Source organism: Mobula birostris, chromosome 16, assembly GCF_030028105.1.
Source record: "Mobula birostris isolate sMobBir1 chromosome 16, sMobBir1.hap1, whole genome shotgun sequence".
NCBI lineage: Eukaryota > Metazoa > Chordata > Chondrichthyes > Myliobatiformes > Myliobatidae > Mobula > Mobula birostris.
In genome coordinates this window covers 54,436,827-54,462,911 of record NC_092385.1, presented here as the reverse complement: position 1 = coordinate 54,462,911, position 26,085 = coordinate 54,436,827, and the positions used below count along the sequence as shown (strand labels likewise).

Below are 26,085 nucleotides of genomic sequence, written 5' to 3'. Positions count from 1 at the left end.
GCAGAAATTTAAGAAAAAGTGCGGCATTCATTTTAAAAAAAATTTGTGGTGATAAAGTGTCTGCTGATCATGTAGCAGCAGAGAAATTCATTGATGAGTTTGCCAAGACAGTCGCTGATGAAAATGCAACACACTGAACAGGTATATCAGTAAGACAAGGACTGCTAACTGGTAGCACATAAATTCAGAGTCAGAAATGATGGCAATACCAACAGCCACTGACTGTCCACCTGGTTGGCTGAGGTAGTGATAGCTTACCTTTCTGTTGGTTCAATGTGGACATTATTGTTTCATGCACAAGATTCTTAAAAATATATAAAACTACCTTCAGGGTATATGTATAGGTTTATACGTAATGTAAACGAGTTTTGTGTTTAGACTTGTGTCCCATCCCCAAGGTATCTCATTATATAGATGCAAATATTCCAGAATCTGAAATCTGAAACACTTGTAGCCCTAAGCATTTTAGATAAGGGGTGCTCAACATGTATCCACATATCTGCCTTTATCCCATATCTATCATCATCATCATCATCATCATCAGGTGCCATGCCCAGATTGAGCTTTGACAGCCATAGCCCACACACTCCTGTTTTGGGTCAAGTGGATCAATTCATTGGTATTCATTTCCAGTTCTCTATCATCATTTGGTTTGGTCTTCCTCTTGCTTTCTTCCCTTCAATCTTTTCCATAATAACCGTGTATTCTAACTCCTCTTTCCTAATCACATGTCTAATGAAGTTACGTTGCCTTTTCATGATCTCATACATTATTTCTCTTTTTGTGTTTGTTCTGTTCATGACATCCTCAGTAGATATTCATTTCGTCCATGATATTCTTTGCATCCTCCTCAAAAACCACATCTCTGCTGCCACAATTCATTTCCTCGTGTTACTAGATATTGTCCAACATTCTGAGCCATATAACATAACTGGATAAACATAACATTTCAGTACTCTGAGGCGGGTTGTCATGCCTAGTTTAGTATTGGTCATTATACTCTTCATCTCGTAAAGGTGTCTTTTGCCATTCCTATTCTTCTTTTGATGACCATATCGCAACTGCTATCTGATATCACCCAGCTTCCTAAGTAGCAAAAGTTCTGTACTTGTTTCATGTCTTCCCCGTTTATTCTCAGCTTGAAGATAGGATTCATCTTCTTTTTGGATATCACCATACATTCTGTCTTTTTGCAATTGATAGATAGACCCATTTTTGCACTTTCTTCAACAATTATATTAATTAAGTTTTGTAGTTCTTCCTCCGTACTTGCAATTAAGTGTCATCTGCATATCTGAAATTATTGATGTTTTCACCGCCAACTTTGATTCCCAAGATGTCTCTTATTTTTTGTAATATTGTTTCACTGTACACATTAAATAAATCAGGGGAGAAAACACACCCTTGTCTAACGCCTCTCTTGATATTCGTAAACTGACTCACTTCTCCATCTTACAGCGGCAGTTTGTTCCCAGTACAGATTTCTGATTAGGCAGAGGTCTTTTGAATCTAGATCTAGAAGTTTCTGTAATCCCATATCTATACATAATTCATTTACTTAACTTGAATGCTTTTGGAAAAAAATGTCAAATTCCTACCACCCTTTGCAATTATGAAAATTTTGGGTCTCATGTTTGTTAAATATGTTAAATCTTAGAATGTTATGAAAAGTACATTAGCTATATCTTCAGAATCACACGTGCTCATCACCAGATGTCACCAGCCAATGTCTTTCTTGGCTGGCGGTGAGAGGGACTCTCCCAGTCAGATGCTTCATGCATGCCCGGAACATCATTCCCTCCATGTGCTGCTGCGGGATGACAAGTGGGAAAGAGACGGAAGATCACCTCTTTGCAGACTGGCTCTCTGTTTAGGTGGAGGGGCCTCAACTTTCCGTTGCCTCTGCTTGCCTCAACTTCACGTTGATTTCGCCTCACACCCACTTGCGTCAACCCTTGAATCTTCCTATCCATATCTGCTAGAGGCAATATACAGTGGCATGTTAGTCTACCAATGCATATTTGTTATGGCGATGGAAATTGCAGCACACGGGGAAAGTCCATATGGTCACAAGTAGATTGTGAAATTTTTGCACAGCACCCCAGGTCAGAATTAAACCTGGCTTGCTATCTTGTGTGATCTCCACTTGGAAAGGCATAGGTTGATCAGGGATAATCAGCACAAATTTGTTGATGGAAGATCCTCTGACAAACTTAATTGAAATTTTTGAAATGTATTCATGAGGGCAGTGTAATCAATGTTGTTTACATGGACTTTAGTAAGGCTTAGGTGCCACATGAAAAATTGTTTCCAACGGCTAATGCAAAGAGGATCCAAGACAAGTTGACAAACTGGACCTAAAAAATACTGTGACCCTTGTTTATTATATATCAATTGCAGGTGGGTGGGATGGAGAGGAGAGGCTACTATGGTAGGGCATACTGTATACCATGAATGGTAGGAACCCAATGAGTATTGAGGAACAAAAGGATTTGGGTATGCATCCAAAGTTCTCTGAAGGTGGCCACAGGATAGAATGGTGAAGATAGCATTCAGGAAACTAGCCTTCATTAGTTGCTGCAATATAAGAGCAGGGAGGTCTTTACACAACATAAAACATTGTTTAGGCCACATATTGTGTGCATTTCTAGTCACTGTACTATAGGAAGAACATGATTAGTTGAGGTTGTAGAGGAGAAGTACACCATATTGCCTAGGATGCAACTCTTTTTATGAGGATATATCAGACAGGCTACATTTGTTTTTCCTGGAGAGATGGAGGCTAGGGTTTGGCCTAGTAGAGGTACATAAACTTATGGGTGGCTTAGAGTAACTTCATCCCATGGCAGATATATATAAGGCAAGGACATAGAATTAAGGTGAGGAGTTTGAGATTCAGAGGGAATCTGAGAAACAATGTTTACTGAATCTGGAATGCACTGTCTGAATGGCAGAAGCAGGTAATCTCACAATTTAAGAAGCATTCAGAACAGACTAAATGCTGGTAAATGGGATTATGACAGTCAGCATGGACATGGTGAACCAAAATGTCTGACCCTGAACTATGAGTTCTGTGCAGAGCCCTTAGTTTAGACCCCTGTATCTCATTTCAATTAATTCCAAGCCTGACATTGCCTACATGTTTTGGCCAGGAGTCTTCATCCCAAATCATGGACTCTTTCACCCACTCATCTTCAGTACTGCTGATTCATCTGGACATTTCCTGTTTGCCCATTGCCCTCAGATCTATTCATTGCTAACCATTGACGTAATTTTCATTGTTTTGACTTTTCTACACCTGTCTGAATACAGCAATCCATTAACTAAGAATAAACCCTGATAGGACTATCAAAACTGTTGAATTGGTGGTGCTGTTGTGATCTGGTGAACTAAACTCTACCTCACAGATATTATCTTGTGCTTTCCCATGCTCACATTTATAACATCCTCTGTTTACACAAAAAAAGGAAAACATGAGTTGGCAAACATGAGGAAATCTGCAGATGCTGGAATTTCAAGCAACACACATAGAAGTTGCTGGTGAACGCAGTAGGCCAGGCAGCATCTCTAGGAAGCGGCACAGTCGACGTTTTGGGCTGAGGCCCTTCGTCAGGACTAACTGAAAGAAGGGTTAGTAAGAGATTTGAAAGTGGGAGGGGGAGATCTGAAATGATAGGGGAAGACAGGAGGGGGAGGGATGGAGCCAAGAGCTGGACAGTTGATTGGCAAAAGGGATGTGAGAGGATGATGGGACAGGAGGCCTAGAGAGAAAGAAAAGGGGAGGGGGGAAAACCTAGAAGATGGGCAAGGGGTATAGTGAGGGGGACAGAGGGAGAAAAGGGAGAGAGAGAAAAAGAATGTGTGTATATAAATAAATAATGGATGGGGTACGAGGGGGAGGTGGGGCATTAGCAGAAGTTTGAGAAGTCAATGTTCATGCCATCAGGTTGGAGGCTACCCAGACGGAATATAAGGTGTGTCTCCAACCTGAGTGTGGCTTCATCTTTACAGTAGAAGAGGCCGTGGATAGACATATCAGAATGGGAATGGGACATGGTAGACATATCAGAATGGGAATGATATCTCAATGATGTGCCACATCTGCTGTCAGGGTGAGGCTTTTCATTCCAGGACAAAGGAGATGTCCTCCTTTTTTAAAGAAAGGGGCTTCCTTTCCTCCACCATCAACTCTGCTGTCAAACGCATCTCCCCCATTTCACGCACATCTGCTCTCACTCCATCCTCCCACCACCCCACTAGGAATAGGGTACCCCTTGTCCTCACCTACCACCCCACCAGCCTCTGGGTCCAACATATAATTCTCCGTAACTTCCGCCACCTCCAACGGGATCCCACCACTAAGCACATCTTTCCCTCCCCCCTCCCCCCCCACTTTCCGCAAGGATCGCTCCCTATGCGACTCCCTTGTCCATTCGTTCCCCCCCCCCCAGCCCTCCCCACCGATCTCCCTCTTGGCACTTATCCTTGTAAGCGGAACAAGTGCTATACATGCCCTTACACTTCCTCCCTTACCATCATTCAGGGCCCCAGACAGTCCTTTCAGGTGAGGCGACACTTCACCTGTGAGTCGGCTGGGATGATATACTGCATCCGGTGCTCCTGATTTGGCCTTCTATATATTGGCGAGACCCGACGCAGACTGGGAGATCGTTTCGCTGAACACCTACGCTCTGTCCGCCAGAGAAAGCAGGATCTCCCAGTGGGCACACATTTTAATTCCATGTTCCATTCCCATTCTGATATGTCTATCCATGGCCTCCTCTACTGTAAAGATGAAGCCACACTCAGGTTGGAGGAACAATACCTTATATTCTGTCCGGGTAGCCTCCAACCTGATGGCATGAACATTGACTTCTCAAACTCCCGCTAATGCCCCACCTCCCCCTCATACCCCATCTGTTATTTATTTATATACACACATTCTTTTTTTCTCTCTCTCCTTATTCTCCCGCTGTCCCCCTCACTATACTCCTTGCCCATCCTCTGCGTTTCCCCCCCCTTTTTTTTTCTCCCTAGGCCTCCTGTCCCATGATCCTCTCATATCCCTTTTGCCAATCAACTGTCCAGCTCTTGGCTCCAGCCCTCCCCCTCCTGTCTTCTCCTATCATTTTGGATCTCCCCCCTCCCCTTTCAAATCTCTTACTAGCTCTTCTTTCAGTTAGTCCTGACGAAGGGTCTCGGCCCGAAACGTCGACTGTACCTCTTCCTGGAGATGCTGCCTGGCCTGCTGCAAAACATGAGTTGGTTTATTTTTAATAATTTAATTTTAAAAAACAGGAACCTGCTGTTCTCTCATTACAAGCATATTTTCAACTAACATTGCTGAGTTTATTATTCTTATTAAATATGATTGAAAGATTGACATAAAATATTTTACAAGGATTTCATATGATTTATTTAAATAACATTTTGAAGTATACTGAGGTTAATAGAATCAATATCCAAAATCATCATGAGTTTATAAAAGGAATCAACAATCTTATAATTCAGCCTGATAATCAGCATCTTCCAGAATTTCCCAGAATAGCACATCTTAAACTCTATTATGTTTATTTTTTAAAACCTTATTATGCTCTATTATGTTTTTTTAAACTTCTATTGCACCAAAAGATTTTGCAGCTGCAAATTATTGGCACTGTTAGAAAATAACAAGGTACCTAACAGTTAAATGAAACATGAGTTATCTCCTAACCAAGGACAAAGAACAAAATAAAAAAGTAGCTGATGAAAACAGGTCAAGCTAGATATAGAAAGGAAACAGAGGGAAAGATAGGTGAGAGAGACCAAAGTGGAAAAAGTTATAGTTTAAGATGTTTAGAAACTTTATGCAGAAGGACAATTCCACAATTTCAATTATTTTTGTGGCACTCTGAGGTTGACTCATTTTATAAGAATGTAGAATTAGTTATGAGAAAAGTTTTTGCATTGTTAAACACCAAACTCCCTATTGTGAGTTTAATTAATTATAAAGTTATAATTTAAGATGCTTGGAAACTTTATACAGAAGGACAATTCCACAATTTCAATTATTTTTGTGGCACTCTGAGGTTGACTCATTTTATAAGAATGTAGAATTAGTTATGAGAAAAGTTTTTGCATTGTTAAACACCAAACTCTCTACTGTGAGTTTAATTAGTTATAATAGCCAAAGTGCAGTGTTTTTCTTCAAAGCTCACAAAGATTAATGGTAAGTTTCTTTTTCTCCTTCTGACCAAAATCTGTGGAGATTTGAGATTCATGGCATATCCTTGTCATAGATTTTGTTAAAAAAAAAACACATTAATTATGCCAAGAAAACTTAACTGGAACTACTTTCGAGTCAATTAGAGGCCATTCGGCTGTAGCGTCTGCAGGTCAGTTTATACAAGGTTAGGAAGCAAACAATCTACTTTTGATCAGTTGGAACTAAAACAATTTACAAAGCTATAATATATTTTTGATGGAATAAACTGTTACATCAACTTATTTTTACTCAGTCATTCAACAGCATTGTATACCACAGCAGCGTAGCAGTTAGTGTGATGTTATTACAGCTCTGGGCATCGGAGTTCAATTCCAGTGCCGTCTGTATGTCCTCCCCATGGAAGTGTGGGTTTTTCCCATGTGATCCGCTTTCCTCCCACAGTCCAAAGATGAGCCGGGTAGATTAATTGGTCCTTGTAAATTGTCCCATGATTAAATTAGGGTTAAATCAGAGTTGTTGGAGGTTGCTGGGGTTGCACAGCTCGAACGACTGGAAGGGCCTTCCTCACACTGTATCACTAAATAAAATAAATAAAAGCATCACTTAGATTGATTAGAATGTGCAGTCTATCTGGTGTTGTCAGATTTAGAATAACAAAATGTCAGAATGGTCTGAAACAGTGATGATGGATAATTTCATAAAAACAAAACTGCTCTTTAGTCACCTGTATTTTGAATCTTCCTACATCAAGAATAAAGATAAGTCTTGTTTTTTTTAAACCTTAAATTTTCAAACTGCCTTGTGCTAATTTCTGAAAATAAAATACATGAGCAGCTTGTATCAGCTCCTAAAACATTAATGATTTTCCAATCTCTGTTCTTCCTTTCAAATACATTGCTTAATAGTAGAAGTTACTCAACCCAGTTTAATCCTGCAGTTATTTTATATTAACACACAGATACTTTCAGGAGATGTGTTGACCAGGTGTAGAAACTTCATTAATCCAGAGATACCAAAGCCTTATTCTGTACTTTTCAAGTACTCCAGCTGAAATCGGAAAACTCTGCCTTTTCTAAAGATGAAACCTGGAGTCTAGGAGTTAGCACTTCAACTAAAATGCAAAGTAAACAAGAACATAACCTCAGGACAACACATAAAAATAAGGATAAATTTATTTTAACTGAATGATTTCTAATTCCCTGTGTTATTCGAAAGGCTCCATCTATGGGTGTAGAGGCATTAAAAGGGAATGGGATATTTATGAAGGGGATAGCCCTGATAGGTCTTGACTTTCTTGAATTATGATAATGACATATTAACCTTTTTACATAGTCAGCCATCAAATACTTCTAATAACTGAAAAACTAAAAAAAAAATAACTTTTAGATTGTAATTTAGCCATTTCAAAGTTCACAGCTTTTGAATATGGCTTTAGGCAGTCTATTTTGAAGTGGGGTACTCTAGGAATACCGATATGAGCAAACAGAAGAAATATGAAATGTTACCGTCTAGAGTTGTAGATTTACTAAGTAAAAGATCTGAGAAATGCACAAAAGTAAAATAAAAGCCAAGAGTAGATTAGTACTACAGAGATGCAAGAACCTCTCAAAGACCACCCCATGTCCCGGTCGTGAGAGGTTGGAACAGGTAAGGCCAGCTGACATGGCTCACTCTGGTGAAGCTGTATAGGCCAATACCCTGTACAATGGATATAACAGATTACAGAAACATTGATGAACTCCAACCATACTGTCAACTTTGTGAAAAGAGGCTCATTATCAAGTGAACACATGACACAGCACAGGGAAAGTCATCAGGATCCTGTACAGCCAACAACTTTTGTCACCAAAGCCCATACCAACCTTGGGTACCTGGAATGTGAGAACCATTTACCAGGCAGGAAAATCTACCATCGCAGCAAATGAGATAAAAAGGTACAAACTGTTAATTCTTGGACTGAGTGAGACAAGATGGACATCAGCTGCAGAGGCTCGACTGACAAGTCAGATAAGTATCATCTACTCAGGCCATCAGAGCAATGATGCACCATATACAGAGGGTGGAGCATTCGTGGTGACACCAGAAGCACGTACAGCCATGATCACATGGGAGCTATCAGTTCCAGAATCACCACTGCTAGCTTTAAAACCAAGCACAAGAAGGTAACAGCTCCAAAAATCAACAAAAAAATGCTTGTGAAGAAGACAAAGTTGAGTTCTACAACACACTCAGTGGAGACATCAGCAGAGGGAAGGAAAAAGATGTGACCATCCCTGGGCCTCCTGTCCCATGATACTCTCATATCTCCTTTGCCAATCACCTGTCCAGCTCTTGGCTCCATCCCTCCCCCTCCTGTCTTCTCCTATCATTTTGGATCTCCCCCTCCCCCTTCCACTTTCAAATCTCTTACTAACTCTTCCTTCAGTTAGTCCTGACGAAGGGTCTCGGCCTGAAACGTCGACTGTATCTCTTCCTAGAGATGCTGCCTGGCCTGCTGCGTTCACCAGCAACTTTGATGTGTGTTGCTTGAATTTCCAGCATCTGCAGAATTCCTGTTGTTTACCATTGTGATGGGACATTTTAAATGCAAAAGAGGCAGGGATAATGCAGAATACAAACAGGTGACATGGAAACATGGTCTCAGAGAAATGAACAAAAATGGGGAACGATTTGCTGAAACTTGTGCAAACTTCAAGCTAGTTATTGGAGGAAGCTTATTCCCACACAAGCAAATACATAAGGCTGTCACCAAACAAGGTAACAGAGAAGCAGATTGACTATGCATACATCTCAAAGAAGTTTCGAAGATCAGTCCATGATGTAAGAGTGAAGTGTGGTGCAGATGTAGGATCAGGCCACCATCTCCTAATTTGCAGAGTACAGATGAAGCTAAAAAGAAGCTCGCACCACCCAATCGGTGACTGAAGTACAATTTGATCTACCTGAAAGACAAAGAAACCGTTCAGAGATTGGCCCTCACACTTTCCAACAGGTTCCAGGCACTTGAGGACCTTGATATCGAAGATGAATAGACTGCTGTCAAAGAGGCAGTAAATTAAACTTGTGAGGAAGTGCTGGGAAAAAGGACATTTAAGCATAAGATACAGGAGCAGAATTAGGCCATTTGGCCCATTGAGTCTACTCCACCACTTCATCATGGCTGATCCAATTTTCTTCTCATCCTTAATCTCGTGCCTTCTCGTATCTCTTCATGCCCTGACCAATCAAGAGTCTATTTTACACCAGGAATGATGGAAGCAGTCAACAAGAGGAGAACACTAAAAAAAAACGCATTAGAAGCAGAACTAGGAATGAGAAAGCAGAGGCACAGAGGGAAAATGACAGCGCACAAGGAAGAAAGTAGAAACATCAAGAGGGGCAGGAGAGAGTACATCAGCACCCTTGTGTCCCAAGCAGAAGAAGCCTCAGCAAATAAGAATATGAAAGAACTATATGATACTACCAAGAAACTAGCAGGCAAATTCAACAGATCCACACCCAAGTGAAGGATAAAGATGGAAATGATACAACTAAAAAATATGAACAGCTCCAACGTAGGACACAGTTCTTTAATGAGCTTCTGAGCAGACCACCTCCTCCAGAATCCAGATACACTATCAGACTTGGATGTCAACTGTGCCAAGCCATCAAAGAAGGAAATCATACAGGCAATCAAGAGGCTAAAGTCAGGAAAAGCAGCTGGCCCAGACAGCATACCACCAGAGGCGTTGAAGGCAAACCCTAAACTTTTGGCAGATATCCTATACACCTTGTTCTGCAACATCTGGGACGAAGAAGAGATGCTACAAGAGTGGAAGGAAAGTCACATAGTCAAGCTTCCAGAGAAGGGTGACCCACAATACTGTAAAAACTATAGAGGTATATCCTTAATGTCTGTGGTTGGAAAGGTGCTAAACAGAATTATTCTGCAGCACCTTCAACAAGCTGTTGACACAACATTATGGGATCAACAAGCAAGATTTTAGGAAAGATCACTCCTGCACAGACCAGATAGCTACTTAAGAATAATCATAGAACGGTTAATCAAAAGGAATTCAACTTCATCGACTACGAGAAAGCATTCAATAGCTTAGACAGAAACACCCTATGGAAACTTATAAAACGTTATGGAATACTGCAGAAATTTATGAATATCTTTAGGAACTCTTACAATGTCAAGCAAAGTCATACATGCAGGAAAACTGTCAGAAAGGTTCACTGTCAACACTGGGATGAAGCAGGGGTGTTTGATGGCTCCTTTCCTGTTCCTGTTGGGAATAGACTGGGCTATGAAACAGACAAGTGAAAAATGAAATTGAATCCAGTGGACTATCTAACAGCAACTCAAAGACCTAGAAATTGCAGGTGACATCACCCTACTGTCCAGCTCTAACCAACAGATGTAAGCGAAATCAACACTCTTGACCGTTAACTCCACCATGCTGGGTCTAAGATCAAATGTAGATAAAACAAAGTGATGAAAGTAAACTGCACCAGCAATAGACCATAGTGATGAGAGATACAACACTGGAAGAAATGACTTCCTTTGTCTATCATGGAAGCATTGTGAGTATATATGGTGGAAGGGATGCGGATGTCAAAGTCAGGATCAACAAGGCTAGAGTAGTTTTCAACATCTTGAAGAAGTGTGGACATCCAGAGTCAAATTAAGGAAAACTAAAATCAGAACCTTCAACTCAAATGTTAAAACAGTGCTCCTATAAGGTTCTGAAACCTGGAGGACAACAGAGAAGACACTACAAAAACTGCAGGCTTTCATCAACTAGTGCCTGAGAAGGACCCTAAACATCAGATAGACTGACAATGTAACCACTGTGTGAAAACACCAACCAGAAATCCATTGAGATACAAATATGCAAATTGAAATGAAAGTGGATTGGCCAGACATTGAGGAAGCCAAACAGCAACATTATCAGGCAACATTAAAATGGAATCCTCAAGTAAAGAGGAAAAAGGTATCTCCAAAGAATACATGGAGGAGAGACTGAGGTCGGAATTAGATCCTGGTCCACCTTCGAGAAACTGGCTCAGAACAAAGGATGACAGAGACGGGAGGTCATCGATGGCCTATGCTCCACTGGGAACTAAGGGCTCAACAACAACAACAGAGACACAAGAGAAATTAGGTTTCTAATTCCTGTGCGAGAAGTAGGTTTATTTGATCTAGGGGTAATTTTTTTATCCATGCAGAAAATTTGTATAAAGAATAGAAAAGCTCATTTTAAATACTTCTAATGAGTCAGTTCCCATCACCTGCTAGGGCAGAGAATTCCAGATATTTGCCACCTTCTGTGAGGAGAAATTCCTATGTACCTCACTCACATGTAGTTTCTCTCCGTTTGGATAATCATCAACCTTTTGATTCCTCTTACCAAAGTGTATGACCCCACTTTTCTCATATTGAACATCATTTGTAAGTCTTTTGCCCTCTCTCTCTATATATTTATCTATATCCTGTTGCTAAATCACAATACTTTATCACTTTGTGCCACTTCCCATATTTTCATATCATTAGAAAATGTGAAAATGTATATACTGTTCCTTCTGTCAGGTCATTAATGTAAATAATGTAGAATTGAAAGCCAAGAGCTGATGCCTGTTGTACTGCACTTGTTGCCTCCTTCCAATCTGAAAAAAGACCTCTTTATTCTAATACTCAGTTTTCTGATACAGCCAGCTTTCAATCTATTCCAACATGACCTACAATACCATGGCTTTTAATTTATATACCAGCCTCTTATGTAGCACCTGGTCAAATGTGATTCGAAAATCTAAATACACTACATCTACAGGTTCCCCTCTATCAACTCTCCCAGTTATATCCTCAAAGAATTAGAACAAATTTGTCAAATATGATTTACATTTCATAAAACCATGTTGAATAGGTTTGAATATATTCAGATTTCCTAAATAATTAGCTACAGTATTTCCTGTTTTGATTATTGACTCTAGTATGTTGCCAATAATGGGGTGGCACAGTAGCACAATGCTTTACAGTACCAACGACTCGGGTGCATTTCCCATCACTGCCTGTAAGGAGTGTGTGTGTTCTCCCCTTGACCACCTGGGTTTCCTCCCAGTCCAAAGACATGCTGGTTGGTAGGTTAGTTGGTCACTGTAAATTATTCTGTAATTAGGCCTGGATTGAATTGGGGGATTTCTGGGCAGTGTGGCTCAAAGGGCTGGAAGGGCCAATTTCCCACTGTATCTAGATAGATTAGATAGATTTATAGATAGCTGCTAAACGAATTATTTGTAGTTCCCTCCCTTTTGCCCTTTCTGAACAAGGAAATCACACTGGCTGCTTTCCAATCTCTCGTACCTACATAGCTAAGGAAAGTTTCAACCAATGGGTCTATAGTGGACCTACTTCTATGCAGCTATTTCCTTTAAAATCGCAGTGTGCAATCCATTGGGTCCTGGCAACTAGGCCACCTTTAGCCATTTGTTTCTCATTACTTTATCTCCTGCAATTAGGATTTTTGTAAGTTTTATCATGTTTTGTGTTGTCATGTAATATCTAAAAGACATTAGCAGTATATTTCTTAGATATCAGATGGACCGAAGACTGATGCAAAAACATTATTCAACATATCCTCCATTTTTTTGTTTTAATTTAGCAGCCTTGTTCTATGGAGGACACACAATTCTTTAGGCTTCTGCTGCTGGATCCTAAAAGCTTCACAGTTCCTTGGTCCACCACTAACCCATATAACTTAGTTACCCTGGTTTTCATTTTATCCTTTACCTCCTTTGTTAACCAAATATGGTACCCTTTCAGGTAAGCCCCCTGTTTAATTGGAATAAGCTTCTTTAGATGCATTATGGACCAACTATTTAAATACCTGCTGTCCTGTCTCTTAATTTGACTTGTCCAATTCATCTTAGACAACTCCTGCCACATGCAAGATGAGAAGCATAGATTGCGTGGACACCAGGACGTCCTGTATATGGCTAATACAAAGGAGCATAACTTTTAAGGTGTCAGGAGGGAAGTATGGGGGGGTGTGATGTCAGAGGTAAGTTTTTTTCTTACACAGAGAGTGGTGGGTGCATGTAATGCACTGCTGGAGTGGTAGTGGAGGCAGATACATTAGGGATATTTAAGAAACTCTTACATAGGTACTTGGATGAATGAAAAGTGGAGAGCTGTATGGAAGGAAAGGGTTAAATTGATTGGAGTAGGTTAAAGGGTTGGCACATCATGGGGGCCAAAGGGCCTATACTGTAATGTTCTATACAATTATAATTTTATTTTATTTAGAGACATGGCACATTAATAAGCCCTTCTTGTCCAATAAGCCCACATGATCCCATTACAGCCATGTGACCAATTATCCTACTAACCTATACATTTTTGGAATGTGGGAGAAAACTGGAATAAAATTGCTTAAATTGAAGGCACTAGACGGTGCTAAGGTGTTCGTCCTCTTGGTGGAGTTCTGACATTTTGTTGGTGATTGAATCTACAAGATAAGAATTCCCAAGGGGATCCTTAACCACAAGATCTCTTATTTAACCCTCCTTAGCCCAAATCTAAAGTAGCCTGTATCCAGGTAGGCTCCTCAATGTAATATGCTAAAAACATTTCTTGATGCATTGCACAAATTTTACAATACCCTTGCCAGTTTATGGGCAGACCAACTGACGTGGTCTGTTATTAAGCCATTGCCATTTTAGAAACTTTTGTAATGAAGCTTATATTGCGGTTTAGCCCCTGCATAGCTCAGGCTTACAACAACATAACTTTTAAATAATATTAATGTGGTTGAGATTTTGAATGACATTCATGCATTTTAAAATATTGGAAAAAATTGTAAAATAGACCTTGCAATCGATATCAATAAGCTGATTTTGCATATTGTTTAAGAACATTTCTATCAGACCAGTCCATTTTATTGCACCATGAAAAATATTTAGGGTGCTGGTCATGCACTTTGTTAAAAGCTAGATTAAAACTCCACAAAAAAGGATATTTCTAAAGTTTATATGATTCATCGCTTTAGTTTTCATCGTTTCTAAGTGAAGCATCCCAAAATATTTCAGTGAAGCAAGAGGAAAAAAATTATTAAGTATTAAAACTAGTTTATATCTTCTTAATTGCGTTTTTTTTTAGACAGAGTTGGTGATATTGGACTTCTGAAATTGGAAGTCCAGATTCCTTTATCAATTTTGAAAAGGGCAGCAACATATACTTGTTTTCTTACCTTTCAAGCTTGCAGTTATTCATTGCTAAATATAAGAAAACACAAGAGACAGCAGAACCTGAAGCTACAGTAAATCTGTTGGAGGAACTTGAAGGGTTGAGCAATGTCCGTGGGGGAGGACTTGTCAACGTTTCAGATTGAAACCCTCCATCAGGACTGAAAGTAGAGAGGAGAAGTAGCCAGTAGGTACAGGAAAGAAGAACAGTTTCAACCCGTAACATCTGCCCATAGATGCTGTTTGGTCTGTTTTATTTCTGCAGTAGATAGTTTGTTGCATTAAAACTTTAATTCCATCATGTTTTTGTTTTAATTGTAGTTCAACATTCTGGTTCATTCTGTTTAAAAATAATCTAATATTAAATCTTGAAGTTCACATTTGAAAACAAGCTAAAGTTTGCGGCATACCAGGCTAAAATTTGCTGCTTGTAATCCTGGGAATCAACTATGAAGGTACAAACGTTGATATGGACAATACACTACTCAGAATTGATTGATGATATGATTAGCAAGAGCAGCCAATCAGAAAGCAGTCTATAAATCTACATTGGCACATTCAATGTGACAACACAATTTCACATTTTCTCCTTCATTGTAGTAATGATTACCTAAATGATATTAATCTACCTCTCTGGATAAACATTTAACAAACAATATTTTAGGCTTTATCCATCAACAGATTATACAAGTTCCGATGATATTTTGCTCCTGTTTGATAAAAGGCACTTAAGTTCTTGAATGACTGAAAGGTGAACTGAGAAACTGTTCACTATCCCAGGCACACCATGAAACACCATGTGATCAGTCACATTCAAAGACACTGGTTATAGGGAGGCAATGATCAGATGCTGGCATTTATAGTGAGAGGATTTGAGTACAGGAGCAGGGAGGTACTACTGCAGTTGTACAAGGCCTTGGTGAGACCACACCTGGAGTATTGTGTGCAGTTTTGGTCCCCTAATCTGAGGAAAGACATCCTTGCCATAGAGGGAGTACAGAGAAGGTTCACCAGATTGATTCCTGGGATGGCAGGACTTTCATATGAAGAAAGACTGGATGAACTGGGCTTGTACTCGTTGGAATTTAGAAGATTGAGGGGGGATCTGATTGAAACGTATAAGATCCTAAAGGGATTGGACAGGCTAGATGCAGGGAGATTGTTCCCGATGTTGGGGAAGTCCAGAACGAGGGGTCACAGTTTGAGGATAGAGGGGAAGCCTTTTAGGACCGAGATTAGGAAAAACTTCTTCACACAGAGAGTGGTGAATCTGTGGAATTCTCTGCCACAGGAAACAGTTGAGGCCAGTTCATTGGCTATATTTAAGAGGGAGTTAGATATGGCCCTTGTGGCTACGGGGGTTAGGGGGTATGGAGGGAAGGCTGGGGCGGGGTTCTGAGTTGGATGATCAGCCATGATCATAATAAATGGCGGTGCAGGCTCGAAGGGCCGAATGGCCTACTCCTGCACCTATTTTCTATGTTTTCTATATGTTATGATACAGGTCAAAATTTATCAATAACAAATATGGCAAGAAAGCCCTCCAAAGAGGGGATTACTTGAATCACCCCAATAATAAGCAGCCATTATACATACCCTCAGTTACAAAGGGAGCTGAGAGGAGTTCAGTAGTATTGATCTGTTCCTCTTCATATAAAACAATTTTATCTAGTAGTTTCTTCTTGTGAGGATTGATCTCAATACTTGAGGAAGACAATGTTACTTCTGTAAAATGAAGACAAAGAAATTTAATGTGGCATAACCACTTGGGTAATTAACACAAAACAAATTGTATTCCCTGTTTTTATAAGAGGGAACACTGACCTAAAACAGGACCATGAAAGTAGTGCTGCCTTATTTGTGAACTTAAGGTTGTTATAGCCAGAGTAGAAATGGGGACAAGCTCTCAGTACCTATTAAATGCTCCCAATAGCATGTGCCTCAGATAGCCTCTGACAACCAAGCCCAGCTTCTGGCCTTCATGTGTGGTTCAGCTAATAACCCCGGTGGAACCGTTTCTACTGACAGGAGAAGGGGCAAAAGTGGCAAAAACCAGTCACTTTGGGTAGATGGGGCTCATCTGCCGTGGTTGGCAGCTCGTCTAGGAGAAGGAAAACTCTGATCTCAAACCTCCGCTGCCTTGTGATTCTTCCCACTCATGGGGAAGGCTTTAGGAGTAAACCCAGAGGGAAAAATCTGGAGCTGGAGTCCCTAAGGCAGTCCTACATTGAGTTCAATGCTGACTGGCATCTCTTGCGATGCTTCTGGTACCAACTATTTCTTTGGGTTCATCAGATGCATGGAGAGGGGAAGCTTGCTACATGGGCAACAGCTTGCTCGCCATATCGTACTGCCCAGGCTTGCATATCTAGACAGCTAGAACACAATATCCATAACCAACTCTGACCGACGGAACCTCAACTCAATTACACCACTTTGTGCAACGAAGTAACATTTCTGAGAAGCTATGCCAAGAATCAAGTTTATTTCATATATCTAGGTAAGAATTGTTTAAAATGATCATTTAAACTGATGAAGGATCCAAATCCTATATAAACACTGCCAGCTCTCTTCATACAAATAAAAAAAGATATAAAATTTATAGCTTTACAAACGTTGAAATTTTTCATGCTTAGCAATTAAATACTTTACTGATTTGGCCACCAATGAGTTGTAACCGATGTTAAATACACTAATGTTTATTGAACTGTCCTTGTTGTGTTGCAGCCTGAATCAAATTTGTTATCAATCTTTCTGTCAGTTTTCCCACCATGCACTCCACAACAAATTAGATTTAAATAACACGACATTGATGCTTTTCTGTATTTATTCAGATATACTTTTAAGGCAAAGTGCAGTTCTAATAACAATCTCGGAGCAGGGACAAATATTTATTAAATAACTATATTAAATAAAGGCATCCATAAAAATTATTGTAACTGATAATTTCTAGAGAACAGAGATCATCTTGAACAGTGTCATGAGCTTCTTAAACAAAAACTTCACACCATCTTAAAAGTTTCTTCCTGTAGGCAGTTAATCTGATCAACCATTCTAGTTAGCCCTCCTGACTCCCCTTTATTACCTCAGGCACAGCACGGTACTGTTAACACTTTAAACCACTTTTTATAATGCTGTCTTCATTGTCAATAAATGCTGGCATTTATGTATTAATGCACATTTTCTTCTATATCCATATTTTAAACCCCTAATTTTATTTTTATATAATTCTTTATTCTTTAGAATTGTTGAAGATTGGTGTTTTTTGGTGCACGTTGTGCCGACATACCACAGAAAATTATTAATACATATAAATGTGTATGTAATACATGTAAAGTTAATTCTTGATTTAGACCTCACAGATGGTGGCCTTTTCATTTATTAAATAGGTACATCATAGAATTTTTGCAGCATACTTTAACACTTCAAACTACTTTTTAAAAAAATTTTCTCTGGAGTGCCGTGACTGCTCACTTCTGCTGGGGTCAGTTGATGTTCTGACGCAGATCCTGTACTTCAAGAACGTGACCGGGGCTTGTTTTCCCTTAGAGAGTTTGGTCTTGCCCCAAATCAACTCCTGCCTAAGCAAGGTTCTGGAGCCACTGCTGCTGGTCTATCGCCACAATAGGTCTACTGCAGATACAACCTCACTGGCTCGTCACTCGGCCTTGGATCACCTAGACAATAGCAATACCTATATCAAGCTGCTGTTTATTGATTACAGCTCGATGTTCAACACAATCACACCCTCAGTTCTAATCAACAAGGTCCAAAGCTCTGTACCTTTTACTGCAACCTTGACTTCCTCACTGGAGACCACAGCCAGTGCAGATGAGAAATAACATCTCCTCCTCAAGGATGCGTGCTTAGCCCACCGCTCTATTCTCTACATCCATGATTGCATGGCTTGGTACAGCTCAAATCCCATCTATAAATTTGCTGATTACACAACCATTTTTGGCCGAATTGTACATGGTGATGAGGAGGTGTACAGAAGCAAGATAAATCAGCTGGTTATAGTGGTGTCACAGCAACAACCTTGCACTCAACATCAGTAAGACCAACAAATTGGTCAGGAAGAGGAAGTCAAGGAAGCACACACCAGTCCAATTTCTCTGAGATCTATCCTGGGTCCAACATATTGATGTAATTACAAAGAAGGCACAATAGCAACTATATTTTATTCAGAGTTTAAGGAACTTGGTATGTCTCCAAAGACTCTCACAAATTTCTACAAATGTATCTTGGAGAGCATTCTAACTGGTTGCATTACCATCTGATATGTGGGGGGGGGGGCACTGCATAAGATTGTAACAAGCCACAGAACTTTGTAAACTCAGCCTGCTCCATCGTAGACACTAGTCTCCCCAGCAGCGAGGACACATTTAAAAGGATATGCCTCAAGAGTTGGCATCCATTATTTTGGACTCCCATTACCCACGACACATCCTCTTCTCATTGCTGCCATTGCGGAGGAGGTACAGGATTCTGAAGACACACACTTAACGTTTCAGAAACAGCTTCTTCCCCACCGCCATCTGATTTCTGAATGAACAATGAACCCTTGAACACTACCTCAAGGTAGTTTTTCTCCTCTTTTTGTACTACTTACTTAATTTAATGTTTTTTTACAGTACTGTGCACTGTTGTATTTTTTTTTACAGTCTTAGACACTTAGGCTAGAGTGGCCTAAGATTTTTGCACAGTACTGCAGTAATGTTACGTATTTCACAGTTCTGCCTCTGCAAAAAAAAACCCAAATTTCATGACATATGTGAGTGATGATAAACCTGATTCTGATATGGGTCTCTATTGTGGACCGAGAGTGGGAAGAGGACAGGAAGAGAGGAATCATGGTTGGGAAAATGTTGGAGGGAGAGGGGAGGGAGCATGAAGCACCAGACATTTTGTAATGATCAATAAACCAGTTGTTTGGAAACAAAGGACCCTACCTGGTGTCCAAGAGCTGGATATGTCTCCACCAGCGACACCCACTGTCCCGGGCACTCCTTCTCTGCCACCTGTCCCACACCCCTCCCATGGTGCTCCACCCTTGCCATTTCCAACTTCCTTTGCCAGATTTACAAATTCACTCTATCCACTTTCACAAATACAATACTGTGCAAAAGTCTTGGGCACCCTTACTACACATATGCGCTAAAGACATACATACATATATATATATCTATATATGCCACATTTGTGCTCCTGACTTGTTCTCTTGTGATCTGCATTGGTTGGGTACACCAAGTCCATTAACCTTCAAATGTGAGACTTCCAGGAAAAAGGGCAAAATACTTTTCAATTGTGTGCACATACATCTGATTTCACAGATCTGAACGTTACCTGGACTCGTGCCATTGGGTATTGCTGGGCAATGTCCCACAGAATTCTCTGAAGCACAAGCTTCATGACAGAGTTCATTGAAGTTATAATTCCAGTAGGAAAGATCTCTTGAGGGGGTCTTTGAATTTGCAGATCCTGAACTGACTATTGCTTTGTCTCTGTTCTGAAGAGACAGCATTGGAGAATCATCAGAACTGCAGCAATAGTTCTTCAAACAGTCTTTGTAGTTGTCTCCAACACGGTTCAAAGGATTTGCTGTCCTGCCTTTTGGATATGGAGCAAATTCACAAACACCATTTGATGCAGCACTAGAATAGTCATGTGAAACATAAGGTTTATCTGAGACCCGGTATCTTGGTGGAGATAATTCTTGAACAAAATGACTGTTGGGCTTGCAACCAGGTGTTTTGATTTTTGAATTGTCTTCAGATTTGTTAGAGCACGAGGTGTACTCACTGTACATACACTTTGTCTTAACATTGCATGCTGTGCAAGACAAATGGCAAACGTTTTCCAGCACAGGGTAGGAACAAAACATGTCAGACTCATCTGATTCACATGGTACATTAAGCAATTCTGGATCAGGTGGCTGTTCTGAGTTTCCACTTAAGTCTTTGAAAATGGTTGGAGTCTGGGGTAGTGAAAACTTAATGCCATTATTGGGATCCAGAAAAGGAGAGAGTATCTCTGTATTTTCCAGTGGAGACAAGGCCAATCGATTTAGCTTGCATGCAACATCATCTGTCTCCTCAGGAGAGCTGTGCACATCATAGTGTTTAAGATCATGCTGTAAACTTTCCAGCAAAGAGTAAACCTATAAAATACAGACAATACATGTTAGATAACCCTGGTTCAATGCATGTGATATGATCTCAGAGGAAATGAACATACTTGGACTGCATACTTCACTCCATCAGAAGTACAATCCATTCTCTTTCTAAAATATTATATCAAATTTCTGTGAATGTATTCTTTTTTCATTTTCTATATCAGCCAACATTAATATTGACAACATTTTAAGACTTAGCTGGCTTACAAAGCAAATAGTTATCTTATATAGAAGAATAGTTCTGCCAACTGTGACAATGCGGGATTCTCAAGACTCTCAAATTGGGTTATACATAAATATCGTAACACTATTGCACAACCACCTTTCATCAAAGGCTTTTAAAGTTATTTAAAGTAATACTCTGCTTTTGCCTTACAGATTCTGATCTAAGGGAGAAATTGAAGATATCTTTCAGATTTCAAAGCAAATAGTTGAAGATTTTGGTGCAGAATACAATATACTAAAGCCATTCTGGAGAACGTGGCAATAACATCACTGTGCAGCCAATGGCTCACCCTACGACAAATTTGGTTGACATAGTTTCCATTATATTACTCCTCGATCTAACTGGTAGGTTCTTCATGCATTACAATCTAGGGAGACATGCTATCTTCTGAGCATCCAGTTACTGGTTTTTCCACGCAGATAGTGATGGTTACCTGAACCAAGGTGATAGAGACAGATACAATTATGTTTCAAAGGCATTTGAACAGATAATTGATTAGGAAAGGTATAGGGATACAGACAAATAAGATCAGAGTGGATGGGCATCAGGGTCAACATTGATGAGGTGGCTGAGGGTCTGCTTCTATGCTGAATGATTCAGTCAATGGAAGAGGAGATTTTCAGGCAGATGGGGCTCGTCAGCCATGGTTGGCAGCTCACCTAGAAGACGGAAAGCTTTGATCTCAACCATTCGCCATCTTGCAACTTGCTTCGGGAATGACCCTAAGGGAAAATCGTGGAGTCCTTAAGGTAGTCCGACATTGAGTTCAATGCTGACTGGCAACTCCTGCAATACCGCTGGTGCCAAATTGTCTGGACTTTGCTGTTCCTTTGGATTCATCAGCTGCGTGGAGTGAAGGAGCCTGCTGTATGGGCAATAGCTTACTCTTCATATTGTACTGCCCTGGCTTGTGCATCATGTAGACGGCTAGGACACAACATCCATGCTTGACTCCAACCAACAGAGGGCCTCGTAGGCATCTGATACACCTTCAGAAATGTATTCTTATCTACATGGAGGTGACATACAATGTTGTAGTGAGAAAGATTTGAATTAAGTGTGACAATGATAGTCTTGTTTGACTCCAGTCTTTATAGGGTTCAAAATACATTTATTATATAAATACGTATGCAATATACAACTCTGAGATTTGACAGCCACAAAACAAAGAACCATGGAACCTGTTCAAAGAAAAACATTAAATGCTCCTCCTCTATGCACAAAAAAAAACAAATCATGCAAACAGCAACAAAAAAGAAGAGCAAAAACACAGAATATAAAACACAAAATCAAAAGGCATATTTCAGTTCAGTTCAGGGTTTGTGATTTGCAGGCTGTCCTGCTTCAAAAATCACCCAAAAATAGCAACCAAAAAAAGGAGTGACTAGAAAATAGAACACATCATAACATGAATTAGAGTCCGATCTACAAACCGCGTTGATTAAACTATGCTCTGGCACCATTATCTGACAACATCTTTATTGAGATTGTTAGTACTCTGGCTTTTTTGTCCTCATTGACCACATTTCTATGGGCTGCTAAACTCGAGGAGGGTGTTCCACAGTCCTTCCCAAGCATTAGGCTTTAATGAGGTTGAATAGCAAGACAGTCTAATCCATGAGGGATAATGAGAAATTCTGTATTGGAACTGTGTGACTCTGGATGTCACTGCAACAGTGCCCAATTTTACATTTGAAACCATAGGTGAAATTATTTTAAATGGTTACCCTACAGGAAAACAGATGCTTCGTTTTCAAAGCACAGCATTGCTAACAATGCAGTATTACAATAATTACTTGTAACTTAGAATATTCAACCCAAAAAATCCTTGTAGGTAATTATTTTCTACAGAAGCTCTAGTTTTAATTCTATATAATTGTCTTGTCTCCATATTCCTGTATTTCCCTTACGTTAAGTAATCTACCTAACTTGCTAAATGTTAATATGGTCAATTTTCCCAGCACCATAGATCTGTCTATTAACCCCAAATTTGTTTTTTCCTTCTTCATATAGTAAGGCATATTTTTAATTTACCTCTTTCATCTTGGGTCTTTTCTTTTTGATGCACAGACAGGCAATTGCAGCAAACCTAACTGCAAAATGAAGGGGAAGTAGACCAGCTTTTAGATCCAGATACATCTGACAAATTTTGTATGCCGTTTTCTCTGGATTTTTCATTTGCTTTTCTGCTTCCAGCTCTCCCAACATGAGATCTTTCTGTTGACAGAAGAAAAAGTAATGCATTATTTCCAGATAATTGTAAACATTTTCAAGTATTAAATGTTTTAGTGCTGATTAAGGCAGAAAATGTTGAATGAGAGAAAATAATATGTCAGAATGAAACATTAAAAGGGCATATTTGAGTAAAGCTACCTCTGCCAGGCCACAGTATAAATACGAAGGGTGATTGATAAGTTCATGGCCTAAGGTAGAAGGAATCAATTTTAGAAAACCTAGCACGTTTATTTTTCAACATAGTCACCTCCTACACATACACACTTAGTCCTGTGGTCGTGGAGCATACAGATCTTGGACCTCCAGAAAGTGTCACAGCATGGGTGATTAATAAGTTCGTGGCCTAAGGTAGGAGTCAATTTTAGAAAACCTAGCACGTTTATTTTTCAACATAGTCCCCTCCTACATGTACACACTTAGTCTAGTGGTCGTGGAGCATACGGATCCCTTCTTTGTAGAAGTGGTCTGCAGCAGGGGTAATTAATGAGTTCGTGGCCTGAGGTAGAAGGAGATGAGTTATTAACTTCAAACTTTCTGCATTATCATTCAAAGAGTTGAACTGCACATGCATGTAACAAGAGCGTCTTGGACCTCCAAGTGGTCCACAGCAGGGGTGATTAGTAAGTTCGTGGCCTAAGGTAGAAGGAGGTGAGTTATACAGCTCTTGTTACATGCATGTGCCGTTCAACTCTTTGAGTAAGAATGCAGAAAGTTTGAAGTTAATAACTCATCTCTTTCTACCTTAGGCCACGAACTTATCAATCACTCCTGCTGTGGACCACTTCTGGAGGTCCAAGACGCCAACTTCTACAAAGAAGGGATCCATATGCTCCACGACCGCTGGACTAAGTTTGTAAATGCAGGAAAAATAAATGTGCTAGGTTTCCTAAAATTGACTCCTTCTACCTTAGGCCACAATCTTATCAATCACCCCTCGTATTATCACTTAGCAGTACGGTGTCAATGTACATCCCCTGTGAAACCTAATTGTATATTATCACTTCTTACCAGAAATGCTGGTTGCTTGCTGTCATCCACCGCTTTTATACCAGTCAGAATTTCAGCAAGGACCTGTGATAAAATTATAATGGCACTTGAGCCTTAAAGAATTATGGAAAAAGCACAAGGATGAAATAATCATGATTTTAAAACATGGTATATTGATTCTCCTCTCTAAAGAATGAAGGAAGGGACAGGTATATTGTGGGTAGAGTCTCACAATCTCATCGAATGCTTAAAGGTGGGTTTATGTTAGTGAAAGCCCTGGATGGAGTCAAACCAATTAGAACCTGAGGTACAGGTATTCATTCAAATAACTGAGTTCTCATATTGTTCTTAAAACTGTAAAGTACAATCAGATATTTTAAAAGTATTTCTACTAAAAGAATATGTTTACACCTACTACCCTGTAATATTTTCATTGTTTTTTTAATGACATTCCGTGACTTTTTATCGTGACTTACTGCACTTCACAATGCACCCTCTCACAGAGTATTTATGTTCACTGTCAAGCTGCAAATACACCAGTTTTCAAACTGCAGTATGGAAACTCAGTAGATCCATGGATTGCAATGTTATGTCGGATAGAAAATGCAAAAAAAAATGGAAGATCTGAATTATATTCAAGTTTCCTCTGTTGAATGAAAATAAATATAAAGTTCTGCCCTCTGTAGTAAGACACCAAAGAGAAATACAGTTAATAAAGAATTATCTGACAAAGGGTTTTCCACTTGAAGCATCACTGCTTCTCTTTCCATGCATACTGCCTCACCTACTCAGTGTTTCCAGCATTTTATATTTTTGTTGCCTTCCGCCCCAAAGGAAATAGATTCTGATGTCTCCCCAAGTTAAGCTTCAAAATTCCCAATGTTATTTTATGCAAATACATTAATATCCAAAAGGAAGCTGGAAGCCTATCATTATCATTCTGAATGAAACCTCACCCAAGATTACCTGAGAGCAGATTAATTTAATTAATAATCAAAAACATTATACAGAAACCACTTACTATTCCAAAACTGAAGGTGTCAATTTTTTCAGACAGCCATCTGTGTCGTACAAACTCATCTGGTAAGTAGGCTAGATGTCCCTGTAACGTCTTGGTCTTTAATGTGGTATGGCTGTTGATCTGACTTGCATCTGTGCTAAGAGGGCCCATCTTCACCAGCCCAAAGTCTCCCAATTTTGGTGTAAAATACTCATCTAGCAGGATATTTGAACTGCAGAAAGAAGACATTTTATCAAATATAATTATTATGTTAATTAAACTAAATCATAGCCTTAAACTTCCAGTTACATTCTTGGATGCTCAGTATGTTTTGATACTTGATGTCTACAGTTACCATTAAATATTAAATACTACTAAAAAATATCTCCTTGAATGGTATTGCTATCACAACCATCTCTGAGAAACCAGTCAAGAGCCTGAGGAAGCTCGTTGACTGCAGCCTAAGAGATGCAGCTGCCATCCAGAAGACCACCAAGGAGTTAGAAGTCTGTCTCACCAGTGTGGACAAGTCAGGCCTTCCTGGCAAGTTCAAGGCCTGGATCTACCTGAATCCTCTGGCCTGTGCTGGTATATGAGGTAGCCATGTCACCAGTTGAGGCTCTTGAAAGAAAGATCAATGGTTACCTTTGAAGAGGGCTCAGCCTCCCACATAGTTTGAACAACATTCTTGTCTCTATGGGAAGAGAAATAAACTGCAGCTTCCCTTCAACAGCCTGAACAAGGAGTTCATGGTTTCCTGTTAAGAGAATTGCTGCTATACAGAGATTCCAGCAACCCCAAAGCCTCATCAGCAACTACTGATGTCCGGACAGGCAGGAAGTGGAACGCCAAGGACGTAGGGGAGATGGCTGAATTGCATCTGAGACACAGGCATCTGGTAGGGACAGTGACATCTGGTTAGGCAGGGCTGGGCAGCTTCCCTTCAACCCACTTCGACAGGGCCCAGGGCAGGGACAGACACAAACTAGTCCAGGAAGAGGTGCAAGCAGCTTTCAAGGAAGGGGCAGAGGGAG

The 26,085-nt window shown here is 40.0% G+C and overlaps 1 protein-coding gene across 4 annotated transcripts in view; it reads right to left on the bottom strand.

The window, feature by feature from the left end:
- Positions 1–5,368: 5,368 nt before the first annotated feature.
- LOC140211145 (interleukin-1 receptor-associated kinase-like 2) overlaps positions 5,369–26,085 on the bottom strand; it is a 73,501-nt gene continuing 52,784 nt past the window's right edge. For 3 of the 4 annotated variants that reach the window (XM_072280656.1, XM_072280658.1, XM_072280660.1), the window contains exons 9-14: positions 25,073–25,283; positions 24,073–24,135; positions 22,864–23,046; positions 19,775–20,588; positions 16,025–16,153; positions 5,370–6,782 (exon numbers count right to left, since the gene is read on the bottom strand). In XM_072280656.1, coding sequence (XP_072136757.1) covers positions 6,697–6,782; positions 16,025–16,153; positions 19,775–20,588; positions 22,864–23,046; positions 24,073–24,135; positions 25,073–25,283 — 1,486 coding nt within the window. In that variant the 3' untranslated portion in view covers positions 5,370–6,696. Of the gene's footprint in view, positions 6,783–16,024; positions 16,154–19,774; positions 20,589–22,863; positions 23,047–24,072; positions 24,136–25,072; positions 25,284–26,085 lie in introns of all 4 variants that reach the window. The other variant, XM_072280657.1, reaches the window with a different exon arrangement.